General features: G+C 42.8%; 1 protein-coding gene and 1 pseudogene across 2 annotated transcripts in view; one reads left to right on the forward strand and one right to left on the reverse strand.

Moving 5' to 3' along the window:
* Rapgef2 (Rap guanine nucleotide exchange factor 2) overlaps positions 1–17,289 on the reverse strand; it is a 206,446-nt gene that overhangs the window by 114,283 nt on the left and 74,874 nt on the right. For both annotated transcript variants that reach the window (XM_005344118.2, XM_013348674.2), the window contains exon 4: positions 14,680–14,763. In XM_005344118.2, coding sequence (XP_005344175.1) covers positions 14,680–14,763 — 84 coding nt within the window. The remainder of the gene's footprint in view (positions 1–14,679; positions 14,764–17,289) is intronic.
* LOC101988764 lies at positions 4,965–11,078 on the forward strand (annotated as a pseudogene).

Raw genomic sequence — 17,289 nt, forward strand, 5'->3', positions numbered from 1 at the left:
AGACCACCTGACAACAACACACGGTACAGCAGTCCACCCCACCAGCCATCCACAGAGAGACCACCTGCACAACACATGGTACCACAGTCCACCCCACCAGCCGTCCACAGAGAGACCACCTGCACAACACACGGTACAGCAGTCCACTGTTTCATCCCTCTTGAATTTTTATGCACAGAACAATTTAAAAATTAAGAATTACAAATTAACTCAGTTCTTCAAATCAAAATACACCGATGGAAAATGTTTTTACAGGTATAAATAACACGACATCCTAGCATCCAAAACAGGCAACCAAAAATCACTGTCAGTGACAGCCTGCTAGATCTAGTCCTTCAAGTTCACACCCAGAAAGCACACGTCTGAGAAAGTCAGTCTTACCTAGTTTGTGTAAACTCCCAGAGGCAGCAAGGCACGGGACAGGCGGCAGCGGGAGTTGTTCCGGCCAGCCAACCCTGGGTTTCTGTCAGCCCGCTCTTTCCCAACTTAAGTCAAGAGCACTTTCTAACAGCGTTGAGTGTCCTGGAAAAGGCGGCAGCTGGGTACAGAGCCTCCTCTATCAGCGTCCCTAACCTTGCCCTGTGTATGGGCCTCCACATTCTTGTGTGCGTCAGAACTGCTTGGCGGAATGCAAGTTCTGCGCGGAATGTAAACTTGCTCATGTCGGGGTATATGACCAGGAGATCACACATGGTGGTGAGACCGGCACGCCATGCTCACCAAGGGACCAAAAATGTCAGGCTACGAGACAGACCTTTTTTATCTCTTCAGTTCTGGAAATAATTGCTAAATTTCATTATTCTCCTTAAAAGTCTAACTAACTGTAAATAAAATGTAAATAATCAACTGATGCCTCTAAACCAAAATCAATTTATCTATTGATGACGGGGGGGGGGCAGTATATCCTATTGTCTATACAAAGAACGGTAGCAAGTAGTCAGCCCCTAAGCAACAGGTGAAGCCATTAATTTTATCCTCAAAGTCACAAGAAAACTCAGGAAAGTAGGTTGAAAAACTTGCCATAAAAATTCACTTTATCTTTTTAGTGTTTAGCTTCACTCAAAAATAACAGGTACTTAAAAATGAAACCATCCATCAAGTAACATATAAACCGTGTGTGTGTATGTGTGTGGTGAAACCAGACACACATTACAGCATCCTAGAAACCTCCCATGGCTAGCTTAGAAACACTCCACTCCAAGCACTCAATGGCAGAGGGAAGCCCAGCATTTAGCCCTTACTTACACATACAGAAATAAAAAGGAAGAGCTCTTGACTGTGCTCCCCCTACTGTCCCACCCTTTGGTCAGTCCCTCAGCTGTCTTATCGACTTAAGAAGTATTAAGAATTCGGTGTCTGCAATATAAACATTTCAATTTCTAAAAATCTAACCTGTACTGTCTTCAATGTCTTTGAAGCCCCAGTACGGCAAGAGTGCTGCCGCCGTCTATGGGAGACGTCCCGGCAGCAGCAAGCGCTCCCATGTTCCTGTTAGCTGCAGGCAGCGAGCCTCTGTGCTCCCGGCTTGTGGCTCTAGCTGAGCCAACATTCCTTCTGAGGCTCGCTTCCTGCTTCCATGACCCACCCACCTCTCGGGGCTGCATTCTGTATTACGCATGTTGTATGGGCACACTCTTTCCGCATACCAGCCTCATGACCTCAGCAGCTGCCTGACAGACACTCTTTATCAATTTCTATTAATTCATTATCTACTCCTGCAAATCAAGGACGAGTAAGGAAATCGACAGCCTCTTTTCTCCTGTGAGTCTTCAAGGTCAAATGCTAACACGCACCAGCAGCTGCAATTTCTGTTATTACCGTGGACGAAAGCAGTGCTAAGAACTGATTGCTCTCCACCAGAGAGAAGCTGAACTGTATGCACACCGGCCTGAGGGACTAGCGTGGTAAAGACCATTACCGATGGGCAGAGCTGGAGGAGGGGGCTGTTTGGCTCTTCCAGAGATAAAGATGTTCTTACCTCAGCTGTGCTAGGCTCTACAGAGCAGATTCCTGTCTTGCCCCAATCTAAACCAGCCCGGGACAGTGGTGTGAGAGCTACACTTTGGTAGTGTCTATGTCCTCGTGACCGATCTCTACAGACAGCTCAGCTAAACTGATCTGCTGCTTTCAGTCCACACAGTGGCACAGACAGGTCTCTGCTGATGCTGCGCTTCAGCACAGCCACCAGTCGACAGGTTCTTTAAAAGTTATGGTCCATAGCGGACGCTTCCCTCAGCATGGAGACACATGCTGTAACGAAAATGGCTTTTTACTGCTCAGCCATTTCACTGTGCAAGGCTGGGTACATCGAGTCGAATAGAAAAGGCAGCTCAGCTGCCGTACCTCTCTACATACTAATATTTATAAAACTGCCTGAAGAAACAAAGAGAAAAATACATTAAGAACTATATGATTCACTAATTAAAAGGGGTGACTCAGATTGGCCATAAAGCAATAAGAACCTAATATCATTTCAGGAAGGAGAACCAAACATCTCAGTCCTGAAACACATTTACACGAACGGTTTCAAATCACAGCCATCTAGCAAAGCTAGCTCATTTCAGGAGGTAAAATGTCTTTGTAAGCCAGGACCTAAGCAAAACTTGCTTGAAACAAGGAAAAGAATATTCACACATACATATAATTTACTACAAAGTGAGCGAGTGTTTAACTGAGCTGAGGGAAATGGGGGTTTCTCTCATGAATCACATGCTTGTGGCATGAGTAAACTGACTGTTCCTTCCAATTCTACCAAAAGGCAACACTGATGATACTGTTTAAATCTGTCTCAGAGTTTCCCGGATAGACTGAAATAATAAAATCCTGTGACTTACCATTTAAAAGTTAAGCATTATATTAATATGAGACATGTTTAAGTACATTTGAAGGGAAGCTTTCTAAGGGTTGAAATCAAAAGATACCCATGCTCCTAGTCTGGAGAGCCGATGTCTGGCACCAGTCCAGGCAATGCAATCGGATCCTAAATAGCATTCTTGACGCTGATAAGCGGATTTAAATCGATATGGGAAGATGGAGCTATAAAAATGATTCTGACAAAAAAACAAAATTGGTGTTTGTCACAAATGTACAATTGGGCACACAGACAAACACACAGAGGACTCCAGACCTGAGTAAATGGTTTTCAGGTTTATTTTTGATTTTCTTTTTTTAGTTAAGCATTTTATGTAAATGTTTTACAATGAATTCAGCGAGCTTTTTAAAACATGTTAAGATAATTCAATAAATTAAGAGATATTCCTTCGGGGCAGGCAAGATAGCTCAGAAAGGAGCCATGCAAGTTTGGTAACCTGAGTTCCATGTCCGGAACACACATAAAGGTAGAAGAAGAAATCCCATTCCACAAAGTCATCTTTCTGACAAAACATACACGCTTCATGGCACATATGACCTCGCATGCATACAGACATGAAAAGACTACATTCTTTCAATGAATTTTCCTAAAACTATTGCATTCCACAGGCGAAAACAGTAAGCCTCAAACCATTCAGAAAAATTAACTCAAAATGAATCTCAGACACTAGTGGAAAACTTGATAATATTAAATTCCTAGGGGAAAAAAGGCCTGAGAAAACTTACGACATCCAGGTTAAGAGGTCATAAACAGGACACCCAAAGTATAAAATAGAAATGAGATTTTTTGATTTAAAAAGATTTTAATAAAAACTAAAAGCCTCCTATTTAGGGCCAGCAATATGGCTGGAGCTAAAGATGTTTACCACCAAACCTACAAACCTGAGTTCAGTCACTGGGTCCTACATAGTGGAAGATGAGAACTGACTCCCACAGGCTGTTCTATAATGTTCTATAACTTCCTTGTACCTTTGCACATGCAAATTTCTCTCTCTCTCTCTCTCTCTCTCTCTCTCTCTCTCTCGCTCGCTCGCTCACACACACACACACACACACACACACACATAAATATTGTCTTTTTAATTTAAAGCCTTGGCTTTTAGCTAAGAAAAAATGTGGGCCAATATTCCAATGATTGAGAGAATATTTTTCTAAAATATATTTAACAAAAGAATTGTATCCAGAATACACAAAATGCTTACAAGTCAAAAATAAATATCCAATCTTTTTTTTTTTTTTATGAGCAGAAGCTCTGAGTTCATTTCACCAAAGGAGAAACAGGAGTGGCCAACAACATATGAAAAAGATCCTCAGCATGTGTCGCCACACCTCACTAGGGGATCACCTGCCTTACAAGTCCAGCACGAAACAAACCACAACAACAATGGCTGATAGAAAAATGTCTGACAGTACAGTAGTAGAGACAACAGGAAGCGACCGGACATCTCAATGGCCATCATGGACACAAACAACTACAGCCGCTGTGGGAAACAGTGCAGTTGTTCAAAACACAGTTCAATAAACATCACGAAACACAGCAGTTTCACCCCAAAGCAACCAAGAAGCAACAAAAACAGACTTGTCGACTGTCCACACGGACACATATTCATGAACATTCACAGAAGACGAAAGCAGAAGCAATCCAACTATTTGTAAATCAGTACTTTGTGGAAGATCTGTACTACCTCATTTATGAAATTTAATGTGCCCAGGGAATTTGGCCCTTGGGTTGGCACTGGCCTGCTGAGATAGGCAGGGATGGAATTCTGCACTGGGGTGCACTGGAAGGCAGGGTTTTAAAGCTGTCCAAGTCTGGCCTGTGGCCTTCAGACAGAACTGTATCGATCCCTCTTCCTCCACACATGACAGCTGTCTCTATGTTTACCTGACTTCCCTCTACCTACATTAAAGTGAACCAGCGCCAAGTTGTCTGTTCACACGCTCGGTTCGGTTATTTGTCAGCATGTGTGACTCGATATACCTGAAACAAACTGTGTTCATTCCACATACCTCACTTCCTCCATATTTGTTAGAGCTGCTGAAGGCACCATTGCTCTCCAGACAACCAAGTTAAACATGTCAGAACCATCTCTATGTCCTTCTTGTCTGTGACACTGAATGACTGTTTTTCAAAGCTATCACTTGGCATCCGGTAAGTTACTCTGTCTGCCACAAGGGCCCGTCTATCTCTGTCCTCAAAGAATGCCAGCTGGGGCCATCACCCTCTGCTGTGGGCATATCTCCTGTCAACTAACCCAACCTCCCAGAAACCCTCATTCCAATGACTTAATGGCCCTCAGGCATTCTTCAAAAGTTAAAACTCACACTTGCTGGTGGGAGTGGTTAGCAGATACCTCTCCTCTACAATGTCTCAAGACTATGGTTACTTCATACTGACACAGTATTCGGTGAGAAATCTGCTTTAGATACAAGGATGCTTTCACACACGTGTAACTTACGTGAGCTAAGGACCGGTATGAAACCTAAATAAAAGGCCTTTTTTACAATAACTCTTAAAGCTGAGACTCCAAAAATTATATAAGTTAAATTCACAATCAGGTGACAATAAAAAAACCTGTAACGAGATTTCTAAATTACAGGCAACTGTTTCCTTAGATGCACCTATACCGCTGTGACAGGAAAACACACGACTTTCTTATGTATCATTTCCCATTCAACCTGAGATACGCAGCTAATTTAAAGTAACAAAATGGAATAATCTTAATTTGTTATTTTTCTATTTGTAAACCAAATTAATTTCAGTAACTTTTATATTTATTAAGTTCATCTTTATGAGCCATAAATAATACAATAAAGCAAAGGAAAATGTTTTTACAGAATTTGATCACTGCTCCCATTTTTAAATGCAAATGTCTTTATCCCAGCACTCAAGAGGCAGAAGCATGGGCAGAAGGAACTCTGAATTCAAGGCCAGTCTAGTCTACATAGCAAGTTCCAGGCCATCCAGGGCTACCTAATGAAACCCTATCTCAAAACGTACAAATAAAGAATGCATAAACAAATAAATGTTATCTAAATGAAATTACACATTAAATAAACTCAGTAGTTTATCATTATAAAAACATAAATAAGGTAAAAAAAAAAAGTTAAAATGTATTCCAAAATATCTGACTTAAAAACTTAAGATAAAACCTGCAATGGCTATTTTTGGTTGTTAAGTTGACAATATCTAGAATTAGTTAAAACCAAAGTGGCTTGGTATACCTTTGAAGGATTTTACCTTAACCAAATCATTTGAAATGAGAAGACCTGGTGTAGGAGGTTCTTCTGTTCATGTGTTACTTTCATTGGTTAATGAATAAAGAAACTGCTTTGGGCCTGATAGGGCATAACTTAGTTAAGCGGAGAAGACAGAACTGAATGCTGGGATAAAGGGCAGAGTGAGAGACGCTATGGATCTTCTGCTTGAAATGGACACTGGTTACAATCTTGCCGGTAAACCACAGTCAGGTGGCAATACACAGATTAATAGAAATGGGTTAAACTAATATGTAAGAGTTAGCCAATAAGAGTTTGGAGCTAATGGCCAAGCATAGTTAAATTAATACAGTTTCTGTATGGTTATTTTGGGTGTAAGCTAGCCAGGCAGCCAGAATGAACAAGTGGGCCCTCTCCTTGCAACAAAGACCCACTTTTAATCCAGATCTTTTGTGATGGGAAGATCCAGCAAAATCTGGGCCACGCCTTCTGGTGGCAGCCTATATAAAAGGAAGCTCTCTCTTTGCTGCTCACCTTCACTCTTGCATTCCTTCACTGGCATTAAAATCTACACCTTCAAGATTGGAACATAGCCTGGCTGTGGCGCACGCCCTTAATCCCAGCACTCGGGAAGCAGAAGCAGGCAGATCTCTGTGAGTTCAAGGCCAGCCTGATCCTATAATAGCTAGTTCCACAGTAGATTCCAAAGCTTGTTTTGAAGGAAAAAAAAAAAAAGAAAGATTGTAGCATATATGGAAGATCAGCTGAGAAATCCGGTCTCATGGACTAATCAACTACTGTATTCTTGGGCTTTCCATTGGTAGACAACCATTGTTAGATTAGCTAAATTATAGCCTGTAAGCCACCCTAAAATATTCCATAGATAGATAGACAGACAAATAGAATGAATATCTATTTCTATCTTCTGTCTCTATCAGCTCTGCTCCTCTAAAGAACCCTTACTAATACAAAAATATAATTTAAAAAAGGATTTATGAACACTAAATAGCATTTCTGCTATTTTACATTTAACTGTAAAAAAAATAAATCCTATCGTCGTAACTGCATTAGTCGAATTAAGAAACAGCTAAGGCAATGGTGCTAATACAGTGAGCACACAGTTCTAACTGGTACCTGAGCACATGAGGAACCCACGATATTTAAATTTGTATATAGAAAGCACTTACACATCTAAGCCATTGCTTCTCTTTACTCATTCCAACTAGTGCTTTCAGACAATTCACAGCATATTAGAAAACTGAATGGGGCCTATATTACAGACACTTTAACAGTCGAGTGTGTTCTACACACACATCCTTCAATTCATAAAACAATGAGAGATATTGTTCCCAGAGCTACCACTAACTGGAAATTTCATTTTATGAAAGATATTCCAACTTCATGGAATTTTGCAAAATCCTTAAACTAATGCTATTTCCTATTAGACTATCTAGTGCAAAGTACCTGTTTCCTTAAAAACAAAATTAGTTTCTACATACATATTAGACATACCTTAAACTCCAACACAGTACCTGACCATCCCTCTATCATGCCTCTGAAAGCAGCCAACACAAAGCAGAGCTGGGAACCCCTCTGCAAGTCGTAGCAGACACAAGATTCAAACATTTAGCAGAGAAAATCAATACTGTGTTTCACTATATATCTCAGATCTTACGACCTTCATAAATACCATAATACTTCTCTGTAAGAGAAATACGGCTGTGACAACATGAATCCTCACACGTTTCCATCAAGGGTGGGCAGGAGCAATCCCCTGGCCTCAAGCATGTGATAACTGGCACAGCACCAACCGCCCACACACAAACCTGAGAGTCCTGTTCTTTAACGCCACTTTCTTGACACTACCAAAGCCAGGATTCAACTACCATAAAAGCCTGTATTTATATGTACAGCACATCCCTATGCTGTAGTTATAGCAACCCAATTCCCAGCCTGGTGATCCAGCAACTGAACTCTGTCCCTGGAGGAGAGCTTTGCTCTGTGCCTTGGGTATCACCTCAGAATACAATTCAAAGGAGAAAGAACAGTCCAAATAATGTGAAGTATTTCTGAACATTTCAGGACTTTTTTAAATACTAAAGCAAAAAAGTGTACTAATATCCAAAGGATTGTTGTAATATATGCATGTACTAGAGTCTCTATCTATGCATTCACTTGACATCTTGAATGCAGAAGTGAATCTGATTTCTAATTTTAGACACACCACAACTGGGATCAAGTTAACTCTTCTCAAACCACATTTACGTGTGCTTCACTGTTATCTTCACCTCATCTGGAACTCCCTCCCCAAAGTTCCTTGAAACCTTCGACATATACCTTCACCATGTGCCTGCCATGGGAACACCAGGAGTTGGTCAACTTTAGGCAGGACCCAGAGGACTCTGGGATGAGGCAAGACCTAGGAGAGTGTGCTAGGCTGACGAGAAGCATAGACATGGGCTGAGTGTTAAAACTAATCTATCTAGTAGAGAAGACAGTGAAGACAAGGTCCAAGACAGAGAAACCCTAAAACATATACAGGAGACACGGTCACCTACTCCTTAGCCATGTGTCACTGCAGAGTAACAGATCCTGGGGTCCTGGGTGGCCTGAAGGCCATGTGACTGTAGTCTACTTAAGGGATTTAGCTTGGGCACCACCATGGGAAAAGTAAATTTCTTGGGATTTTGTTGTTGTTGTTGTTGTTGTTGTTTTCCTTTCTTCTTGCTTCGAGATTTGAGTAAAGACATGAAACCAAAGCTCTGGCCTCTTTGAAACCCATAGGCTGACAGCAGCCAGGGAAGAAAACAGCCTGGTGCTTTCTTGTTCATGCTGTCACTACAGAACTACCTGGATCTCCATGCCCGGGTTCTGACCCAAGCGAAAACAGTCCCCATGCCCTATTTATGCAACAACACTGTAACCAACACAGGAAGCTACCTGATGCTTGGTAGGACACTCAGCGCACGACAAAGCCAAGCACTTCCCATGAGATCCCCGGGCTCTCTTCCACTTTGCTACCTCATTATTACTCCATGTGTCTAAAGGGGACTGAGCGGGAGCTAGAAGGTTCCGGCACCCCAACAGCTCAGCTCTCACCAGCTCTCTTCCTTCCCTCCCTCTCCCTCTTGCTCTTGCTGCTTGTTCTCCATGTAACTCTGGCATTAAACAAAACCATGGGTCATTGAAATGTGTCTCCCCCACCCCCGGAAGGCAATGTTACCATGATACTGCTTTAAATATTTTTAAAGTAATCTGGAGGGAGGGGACAGAACAGTTTATGACATAGTTCTGAATCCAGAGGACTCAGCAAGCTTTATTTTTAGGTGACTGCTAGATTTTCGGCCCCGCCCCTTTTCAGAACTTCCAAATGGTGAACCCCCAAGTGTAAAAACTCATGCCTACTCACTCACTTGAAGCCTGAAAAAGAAGGCGAACATTTTCTAAAGGGCACACTCGTGTGTGCAGGTGTTGCTGTTGTTGTTTCGGAAGGACAATGGATGCAGCACCGATTCTTAACAACTATCTGCTAAACCTCATGCTTCACCTACAAAGTCTAATGCTGTATAAAATGCAAGGCAAGCAGGTCTGTTTTCAAAACCTGCCACTGAGGGAGGAATAAGATAAGTTGACCCGGGGGCCAACTGACACAAAAACTCACGCTAACAACTGGTTTATATACGCACACGTGAGTTTGATTCTATTACAGACTCACTTATATGTACTCTTAGAGACAGAGCTCAAACTGACCATTTTTAAGTTAAAAAAGTTCCTCTGACACCGCCCCCCCCCCCGACTATTATCATTAACTGACTGCACTATCATTATCGTTAGCTTGAACTACAAGCTGGAATCACTTGCTCCAGCAAAAACGTGCGACAATGGACTGGGTGGCGTAATGTCTGAAATCAGCAGCTCTGCCCAGCCTAGACTCTGCCACCACAGAGGCAGTCGGTTCCAGAGAAGGATTTGTTCAACTGTCAGACCTGGGGAGATGGCTCCGTAGTAAAGTGTGTGCCGTATCAGCAGGAGGACCTGCACGGATTCTTCACTTAGGGCTGAGGTTGGGGAGACAAGAGGAACTGAAGCAAACTAGCCATAGCCAGCCAGCACAGACCCTGCCCCAAAATACAAGGTGGAAAGTGATGAGAAAGATAGCCAACAATCACCCTTTGGCTTCCACGTGTGTGTGCTCGTGCACACACACGTGGCTTTGCTGGAGTGGGGATTGCCTTGGAGGAAGTGTGTCACTGTGTGGATGAGCGTTGTGGTTTCCTATGCTCAGGCTACCACCCAGTGTCTCAGCTGACTTCCTGCTGCCTGCAATGTGTAGGACCCTCAGCTCCTCCTCCAGGACCACGTCTGCCTACACACTGTCCTGCTCCCCTCCATGATGACACTGGACTGTAAGCAAGCCACCCCAATTGAATGTCTTCCTTTGTGAGAGTTGCCGTGGTCATGAGTTTCTTCACAGCAAGAGAAACCCTAACTGAGACACTCTTGTTCCTCGCTTTCATTGCAATCATTCTGGCAACACCCAAGTTCTACGGTTAATGTCATTGATGGGCTTCTTTTCTTCCACCAAGCTACAGCTTCTACCCTGACCATAGCATAAGCAGGAAAGGAAAGAGACTATAGACCAATGGCTCTGTTTTGTAAAGAGGATATGACCCTAAAAGACGTGTAGGAGGAGTCGTCACACTGGCCATACTTGTGTGTTTCCTGCTCCTGATTTTTCCCTCCACGCACCAGCAGGAGGCCCCATAGAAGATCTATTACTCGGACAGGTACTTCAAAGAGCACGACAAGGACCAGCATGCCACGTTACCCTGAGGACGCTCCAAACAAGCACCAAAAACTCATGTGATGTCTGAAGAGGAGAGGGGACTGGGTGTGTAACGGTCTGGGGTGCGCTAATTACATGATTCGTGAGCCAGAGCCACATCCTTCTCTTTGGACGACCTCTTCCAAAAGAACAACGAAAATGAAGTACAGCTGGCATCACCTAAACGTACAAACCTTCCTCCATACCTGTGTGTGAGCTGTACTCTTCATGGCAGCAGAGCTCAGCTAAGTGCAACACGAACGAGTGGGTTATTTTAAGTTGTTAAAGATGCATTTTCTTGCAGTTTTCCTTCCTACAAGTGCCTGCTTTACTCTACCTGTTACTTTTGTATAAAGTCTGCATGCTGCATGTGTCGCTATCGTTGAAATTATTTTGACTCGACCTTTCCAATAATTTTACCCCAGGAGAAGATAAACATATTTGAAACAGGAAAAAAGATGTGTAAGTGGAAAGAACTGACTGAAAACCAGGCTCATAAAAAACTGGGCAATCAGCATCTCTCCCACACCGACCCTTTCCAGGGAGAGAACTACCCACGAAGCTACAGGAACCTTCATTACAGCACCAGCACACAGCCGCTTTCCTATTAAAACCACCTCAGGACTATTCCTAAGGCAACATCACCCAAGGAAACAAACAACTCGGGCAGAGCAAATGCCACCAGGTGCAACATGAAGGAACAGCCTATATATAGCTCCAGCCTGTCACTAGGTCTGAAAGACTGTTCCTTCGTCCCATTAAAATCCTGACTCACAAGCGTTTGACATGCAGCCAGACAGAGAGTAACTTATGCCATGCGTTGGAAGACTCCAGGTCCAATGTGCTCACAGAACAGGTCTGAACTGCAAGTCCCCGTTCTTGCAGAGCGAGAGCCTTTCCGAACACTGGGTTCCTTCCAGGAGTGGGAACAAGCTGTCACTTGACTGATGGTGGTTGGGAGGACGCCATCAGAGGCTCCCGGGGCTCCAGAGCGTCGTCTACAAGCTTCATTTGTGCAGCGGCAATCGCACCATGATGATTGCAATGGTGCGGCCTCTAGTTGGTGTCCTTCCAAAGCCCACTCATCGCAGTGGGACTCGGGGTGAAAATTTACAAGTTACCCTTTACAGTTACTGAACTACAGTTACTGTGGAAAGGTACAGAAACTGAAAGTTAGCAAGAGAAACCCTATATAAAGATGTGTGTGTGTGTGTGTGTGTGTGTGTGTGTGTGTGTGTGTGTATAGACATTCTTTAACCAATGCAAACAAGAGATAAAAGATGATGTATGTCAGAACTGCTCTTGCTTATGAGGCCCACCTGTGCACATATAACCCCGCATACTCACAAAGAGGTTTAGCATGGAAAACATCACAACATGAAAGAATAACCTTGGATGAGAGTTCAAGGAACAGACTCCTTTCGTTTGGAAATGTAGAGCTAGTTCCATTTTGTAATTTCTTTCTATAACAAAATCACATAATTTTTACAAATATCCCTAACTGGGGTTTTCCTGGACAAGTTTAGAAATGTCAGTCAGGCAGATACTCTGAGGAATGAAATGCCATGTCCTGTGCTGTCTGCCCTTCCTCTGGGAGAATTCCTAGAGTTGCTCCTGGAGCCCACACACAATCTAGGCTAACTCCTAGAAGGTGTAAAGCCCCACTACTGAAGCACCCCCGCCTGTACAATGCTACATGAAGGACAACAGCAAGATCCAACGACCTCACAGAGCCAAGTGTTTTAAATGGTTCCTAGCAAATCAGGTTCAGTATAAAACTCTGCCTATTTGGCTCTTTTAAAATCATTGTATTACCATGATATTATTGTTACAAGCAGTACTGTACTACCAATGCCAGCCCCATTATTATGTCTCTCACTATTAGAAGAACAGCAAACAAACAGGCTTCCCACCTCCACTGGATCACAGTCAGACCTTAGGAGGCAGAAGGAAAGGAGGCATGCACACCCCACTTTCTTTTATTAGCCCTTTGACCTCCGAGGCTCATCCCACCCCTTTCTGGCACCTCACCCAGGCCAGCCCTAATCTATAGCGTAAAACCATTTATCTCCATGATTTACTGGATCTGACTTCTCATGAGAGGAAAAAAAGTTCACGCCTGTAAAGTAAATGTTTCAAGACTCATGTAGTATTTATTTATGTGAATGTGTATGCCTATCTCTGTCAAAGTGTGGAGAGCAAATGAAGCCTTGAGTGAATATGTAACATGTCAGGCGTGGATGATGTACTGAATGAATGTTTATTATGGGCAAGAACCAATGCCTCAGACTTAGCGGAACTGTCAAAGGCTTCAATCCACATAAGGTGAAAACAAACAATTGACTGGTGTGTGCAAAAGCTAGTAACAGCAGTTTGCTCCTCGCAGATGACTGCAACCTGGCCCTCTTCCCCAACAGAGACTTGTTCCAGGCTGTACATAATATACACGCTACGATTTCCAGGTTGTCGTTGACGCCTGTGTGTCTGCGCTTTCTTCATTCCCTGGTCACCCCAGTCAGGCTTTGAGGACCAGGCCGTGCAGGACACAGTGATCACTCACGTGCACCTGAGTAGAGGAGCCTATGGATGCCAGAAGAGGGTCTGAATCACCCGGAGATAGAGTTACAGGTGACTGGGAACACTTGACATGGGTGCTGGAAATCAAACCTGGTCCTCTGAAAGAGCAGCATGTGTTTTCTCCAGCCTCTAAATTAAATTCTTAACATTATCCTCATCCTTTCTTTTTTTTTTAAAGATTTATTTATTTATTATGTATACAACATTCTGCCTCAATGTATGCTCGCACACCAGAGGAGGGCACCAGATCTCAGTACAGATGGCTGTGAGCCACCATGTGGTTGCTGGGAATTGAACTCAGGACCTCTGGAAGAGCAGCCGGTGCTCTTAACCTCTGAGCCATCTCTCCAGCCCTCCTCATCCTTTCAAAATGGAGAGAGGTTAGGTGAAAGATGAGGTTATATTTTAACCAATTTAAACATTTAATAACATAAAATACTTGGTTAAAACCAAATAAAAGGGTACTTGTGATAAATTCATAGGAAAAAAAAACAGAATGAAATCTCTTCTGAAACACAGTAACTAACCTTAACACAAGTGGGCATGTCTTAGGAGATGAGCCTTTCCGGCCATAATTAATTGGACCAGAGGTGCATACCTGCCCCGGCTGAGTCAATCATATTATATCCTAAAGTATCCAAGGAAAACAGTCAAACAGCGTAAGTCTTAGCAACACAAGGTCATAAATCAACAGTCAACACCCGCACGCCAAAGTCACAGGGAGAGGAAGCACAAAGCCAATCTACAGACAGATGCAAAACCAAGAGGCCATATGGTCCATAGAGGCAGCGGAGTCAAAGTCAGTTCCTGGCTTCATTTCCAGTCCCTTGTGATCTAGTGGACATTCTCAGCTGTTCTCAGATGTTTACATCACTGCTTCCCTAGGTTAGTTCTTCTTTACCAAAGTCATCTGAAACTAATCTCAATTGCTATGTCCCAAAACACAGCCAACATAGGCATTTAACAAATTTTCATGTCACCACCATGTTTTCACCCATCCCTTGCTAAGGAAGTTAGAGTGGTATTTGTGACATAAAACAAGCATTTAAAAAATACAGAAAACAAAAACGTTATGTGTAACAACTCCAAAGCACTGCTTTGCTTCGTATCAGCAGACTAACTCGGTAAAGTAATTCAATTCTGCAAAAAGAACTTCAAGATCATTGCATTGTATGTCTACAACATACCTGCTCCTCGGAAGAAACATGGATTCCTTAATGAACACGGAACCAGAAAGGAGTATATACCAGCAGGTACCAATATCATCAGGACTGGAAAAAGAAAAAGAAAACAGAAATCAGATGATAATTCACAGCAACAATATATGTATGTATGTATGTATGTATGTTTGTATGTATGTACAGTGCAGATGGCACAGCAATCCGTGCTACTGCACACAGTCACAAAAGGTGCCAGCATACAGCACAGTTGGAACACATTACCTTACGTATCAAAGGTGTTCTTAAACACTATTATCACCAAAACATAGCTAAAGACACCCACTGGATTATCTAAATATTTTTAATTTTCCTTAGATCTATCAGCACCTGACATTCCAGGTTTGGTTTTTCTGTCTAATTTTTTGAGTAAGAAATACCTTCCCTTGCTTCGGTGAAACAAAGAACACACACTTGCATGGAACTCGGTGCAAGCCCTTCTCTGTCTACCTTTTCCTCACACTTCTCCATCACACACAGTATTTTGAGTATCATCACGTATATGCGTGCATAACTAATTAGATGCCTATTTACTCCGTCACAGAAAAAAAAAAAAGTAGGCTAACCTTATGAACATTCTTTCCTTAGTGGAAAGACTCTTTCCGATGGGGAGACTTCACTGTCCCTGTGTCTCTGCCCGACACAAGCCACCCAACCTAGTGGTGGTCATTTCAATTTAACCATACGCAGTTGGGGTGGAGGTTATTAAATCATCCTGACCGTGTAGGTAGCATCTGTCAAGGTGGCAATATTAATCATGACATCTTCCGCAATAGACGGCAACTGTGTTATTATTATCTTCTAGTCTGTGCCAAGTAAAAAGATTACCATTTACTAGGCTCAAAACTAGTTACAACTTTTTCTGATAACAAAAGATAAAAGCACTGTATTAGAAAAGAGAAACAAGGAAGATTTGTAAATATATTTTAATCTGTTCTCACAATGATACTGTTATCACAAACAGGTTGATACAGAAAAATGATTTTATGTGATTTTATGTGTACACCACATGCAAGTCCAGTGCCTGCAGAAGCCTAATGAGGGTGTTGGATCTCCTGGCACTGGAGGCACAGACAGCTGTGGGTGCTGGAAACTGAACCTGTGACCTTTGGCAGAGTAGGCAGTGCTCTTAACCACTGAGTCATCTCACCAGCCCCCAGGGAAATCCAATCTTAAAAACATTAAGGTTTATTGTCAAGTACATAGCCTTGTGCAAGCTAACAGGACCAAATGGATCATGACAACTGCATACAAACAATAATTATTCCATCTTTTAAAAGCACAACACATGACACCAGGGTCTGTAGTGACACAGACACTGAAGTCGTGATGGGCTTCTCCTTGATCTCACATCTGTCAGCTCTAACAGCAAATTAATACAGACAAGTAACTGTGACGTTTATAAACACGGTCTTCCTGTCACCTGTCATAAAACACACATACCAACTGACAGGCAACTTGTGTTCAAAACGGAAGATATACCTTGACAGAGAGTATTCAAGCACCCTGAACAGCCACTGATTACCCTATAATTAGGCTTGACTCTTCCTATCAGGAACTCTGTGGGGCAGATTTAAGGGTATGAAAGTCAGGAATGGGTCTCCATGACCTCCATCACTATCACCGACTTGCATCTGTCTGACAGGTGCTGTCCCAGTTGTTTGGGTAAAGTATCCTTCAAAGGCCCATGTGTTGAAGGCTTTGTCCTGAGACCCTGGTGAGGCTGGGGTGATGAAACCTTTGATATTTGTGGTCTAGAAAGAGGATATTAGGTCGCTGGGGTTGTGTCCCTAAAGGGCTGTGGGACTTGGTCTTTGTTTCTTGCCACAATAGAGGAAGCAGCTTTCTCAGCCACCCTTCCTCACCAGGATACAGTACAGCTCACCATGGGTCCATAGGCAGTGACTGTGAGCAACTGTGAGACAAAACAAGCCTTCTTCTTGCTAATAATCTCTGACGGAACTCAAAGGCATCAAACCGCAGGGTCCATTGCAGATGAAATAAAGGTAATAAGGACGAGTTGTTCTCTTCCCAGGAGACTCCAGGGCTAATCTGCAGAAGTCATGCTTTCTGAGAAAGCACGGCAGGTCATTCCAATGTACTCACTGAGTATACTAACCACTTACTTCACTCCAGGACAGACATGACCTCTTACTGTTGCACTCCCTACGATGCCAGATTTTACTACAGTAAACTCATAATAACTAAGAATACAAAAATTCTATTTTAATGATGTGCTAGAAAGTGTGAGCTAAACACAAACCCTCTGCTTTGTTCGCTATCCATCCTCTACAGAATGTGCTCACTTTCCACTGTCAAAATTCCCTGTTACAAAACACCATGTTCAAAAATCTGTTTCTGTTCGATCCTCCCGACTTTTACAAACCACTACACCAGTCATTCTGAGTCTCCGATCTTACAGTCAATGCCTAGGGCAGCTATTACCAGAAGATCTGACTTTGACATGTGTCGAGTGGAAGTTTGTCTTTTAAAATGAACCCGGAGTTGTAAGAACAATGCAGTACTGCAGCAGGAGCAGGAAACAGTTCCGGGCTTACACAGTATCAAGGCACTCATGCC

This window comes from Microtus ochrogaster, chromosome 1 (assembly GCF_000317375.1).
Source record: "Microtus ochrogaster isolate Prairie Vole_2 chromosome 1, MicOch1.0, whole genome shotgun sequence".
Lineage (NCBI taxonomy): Eukaryota > Metazoa > Chordata > Mammalia > Rodentia > Cricetidae > Microtus > Microtus ochrogaster.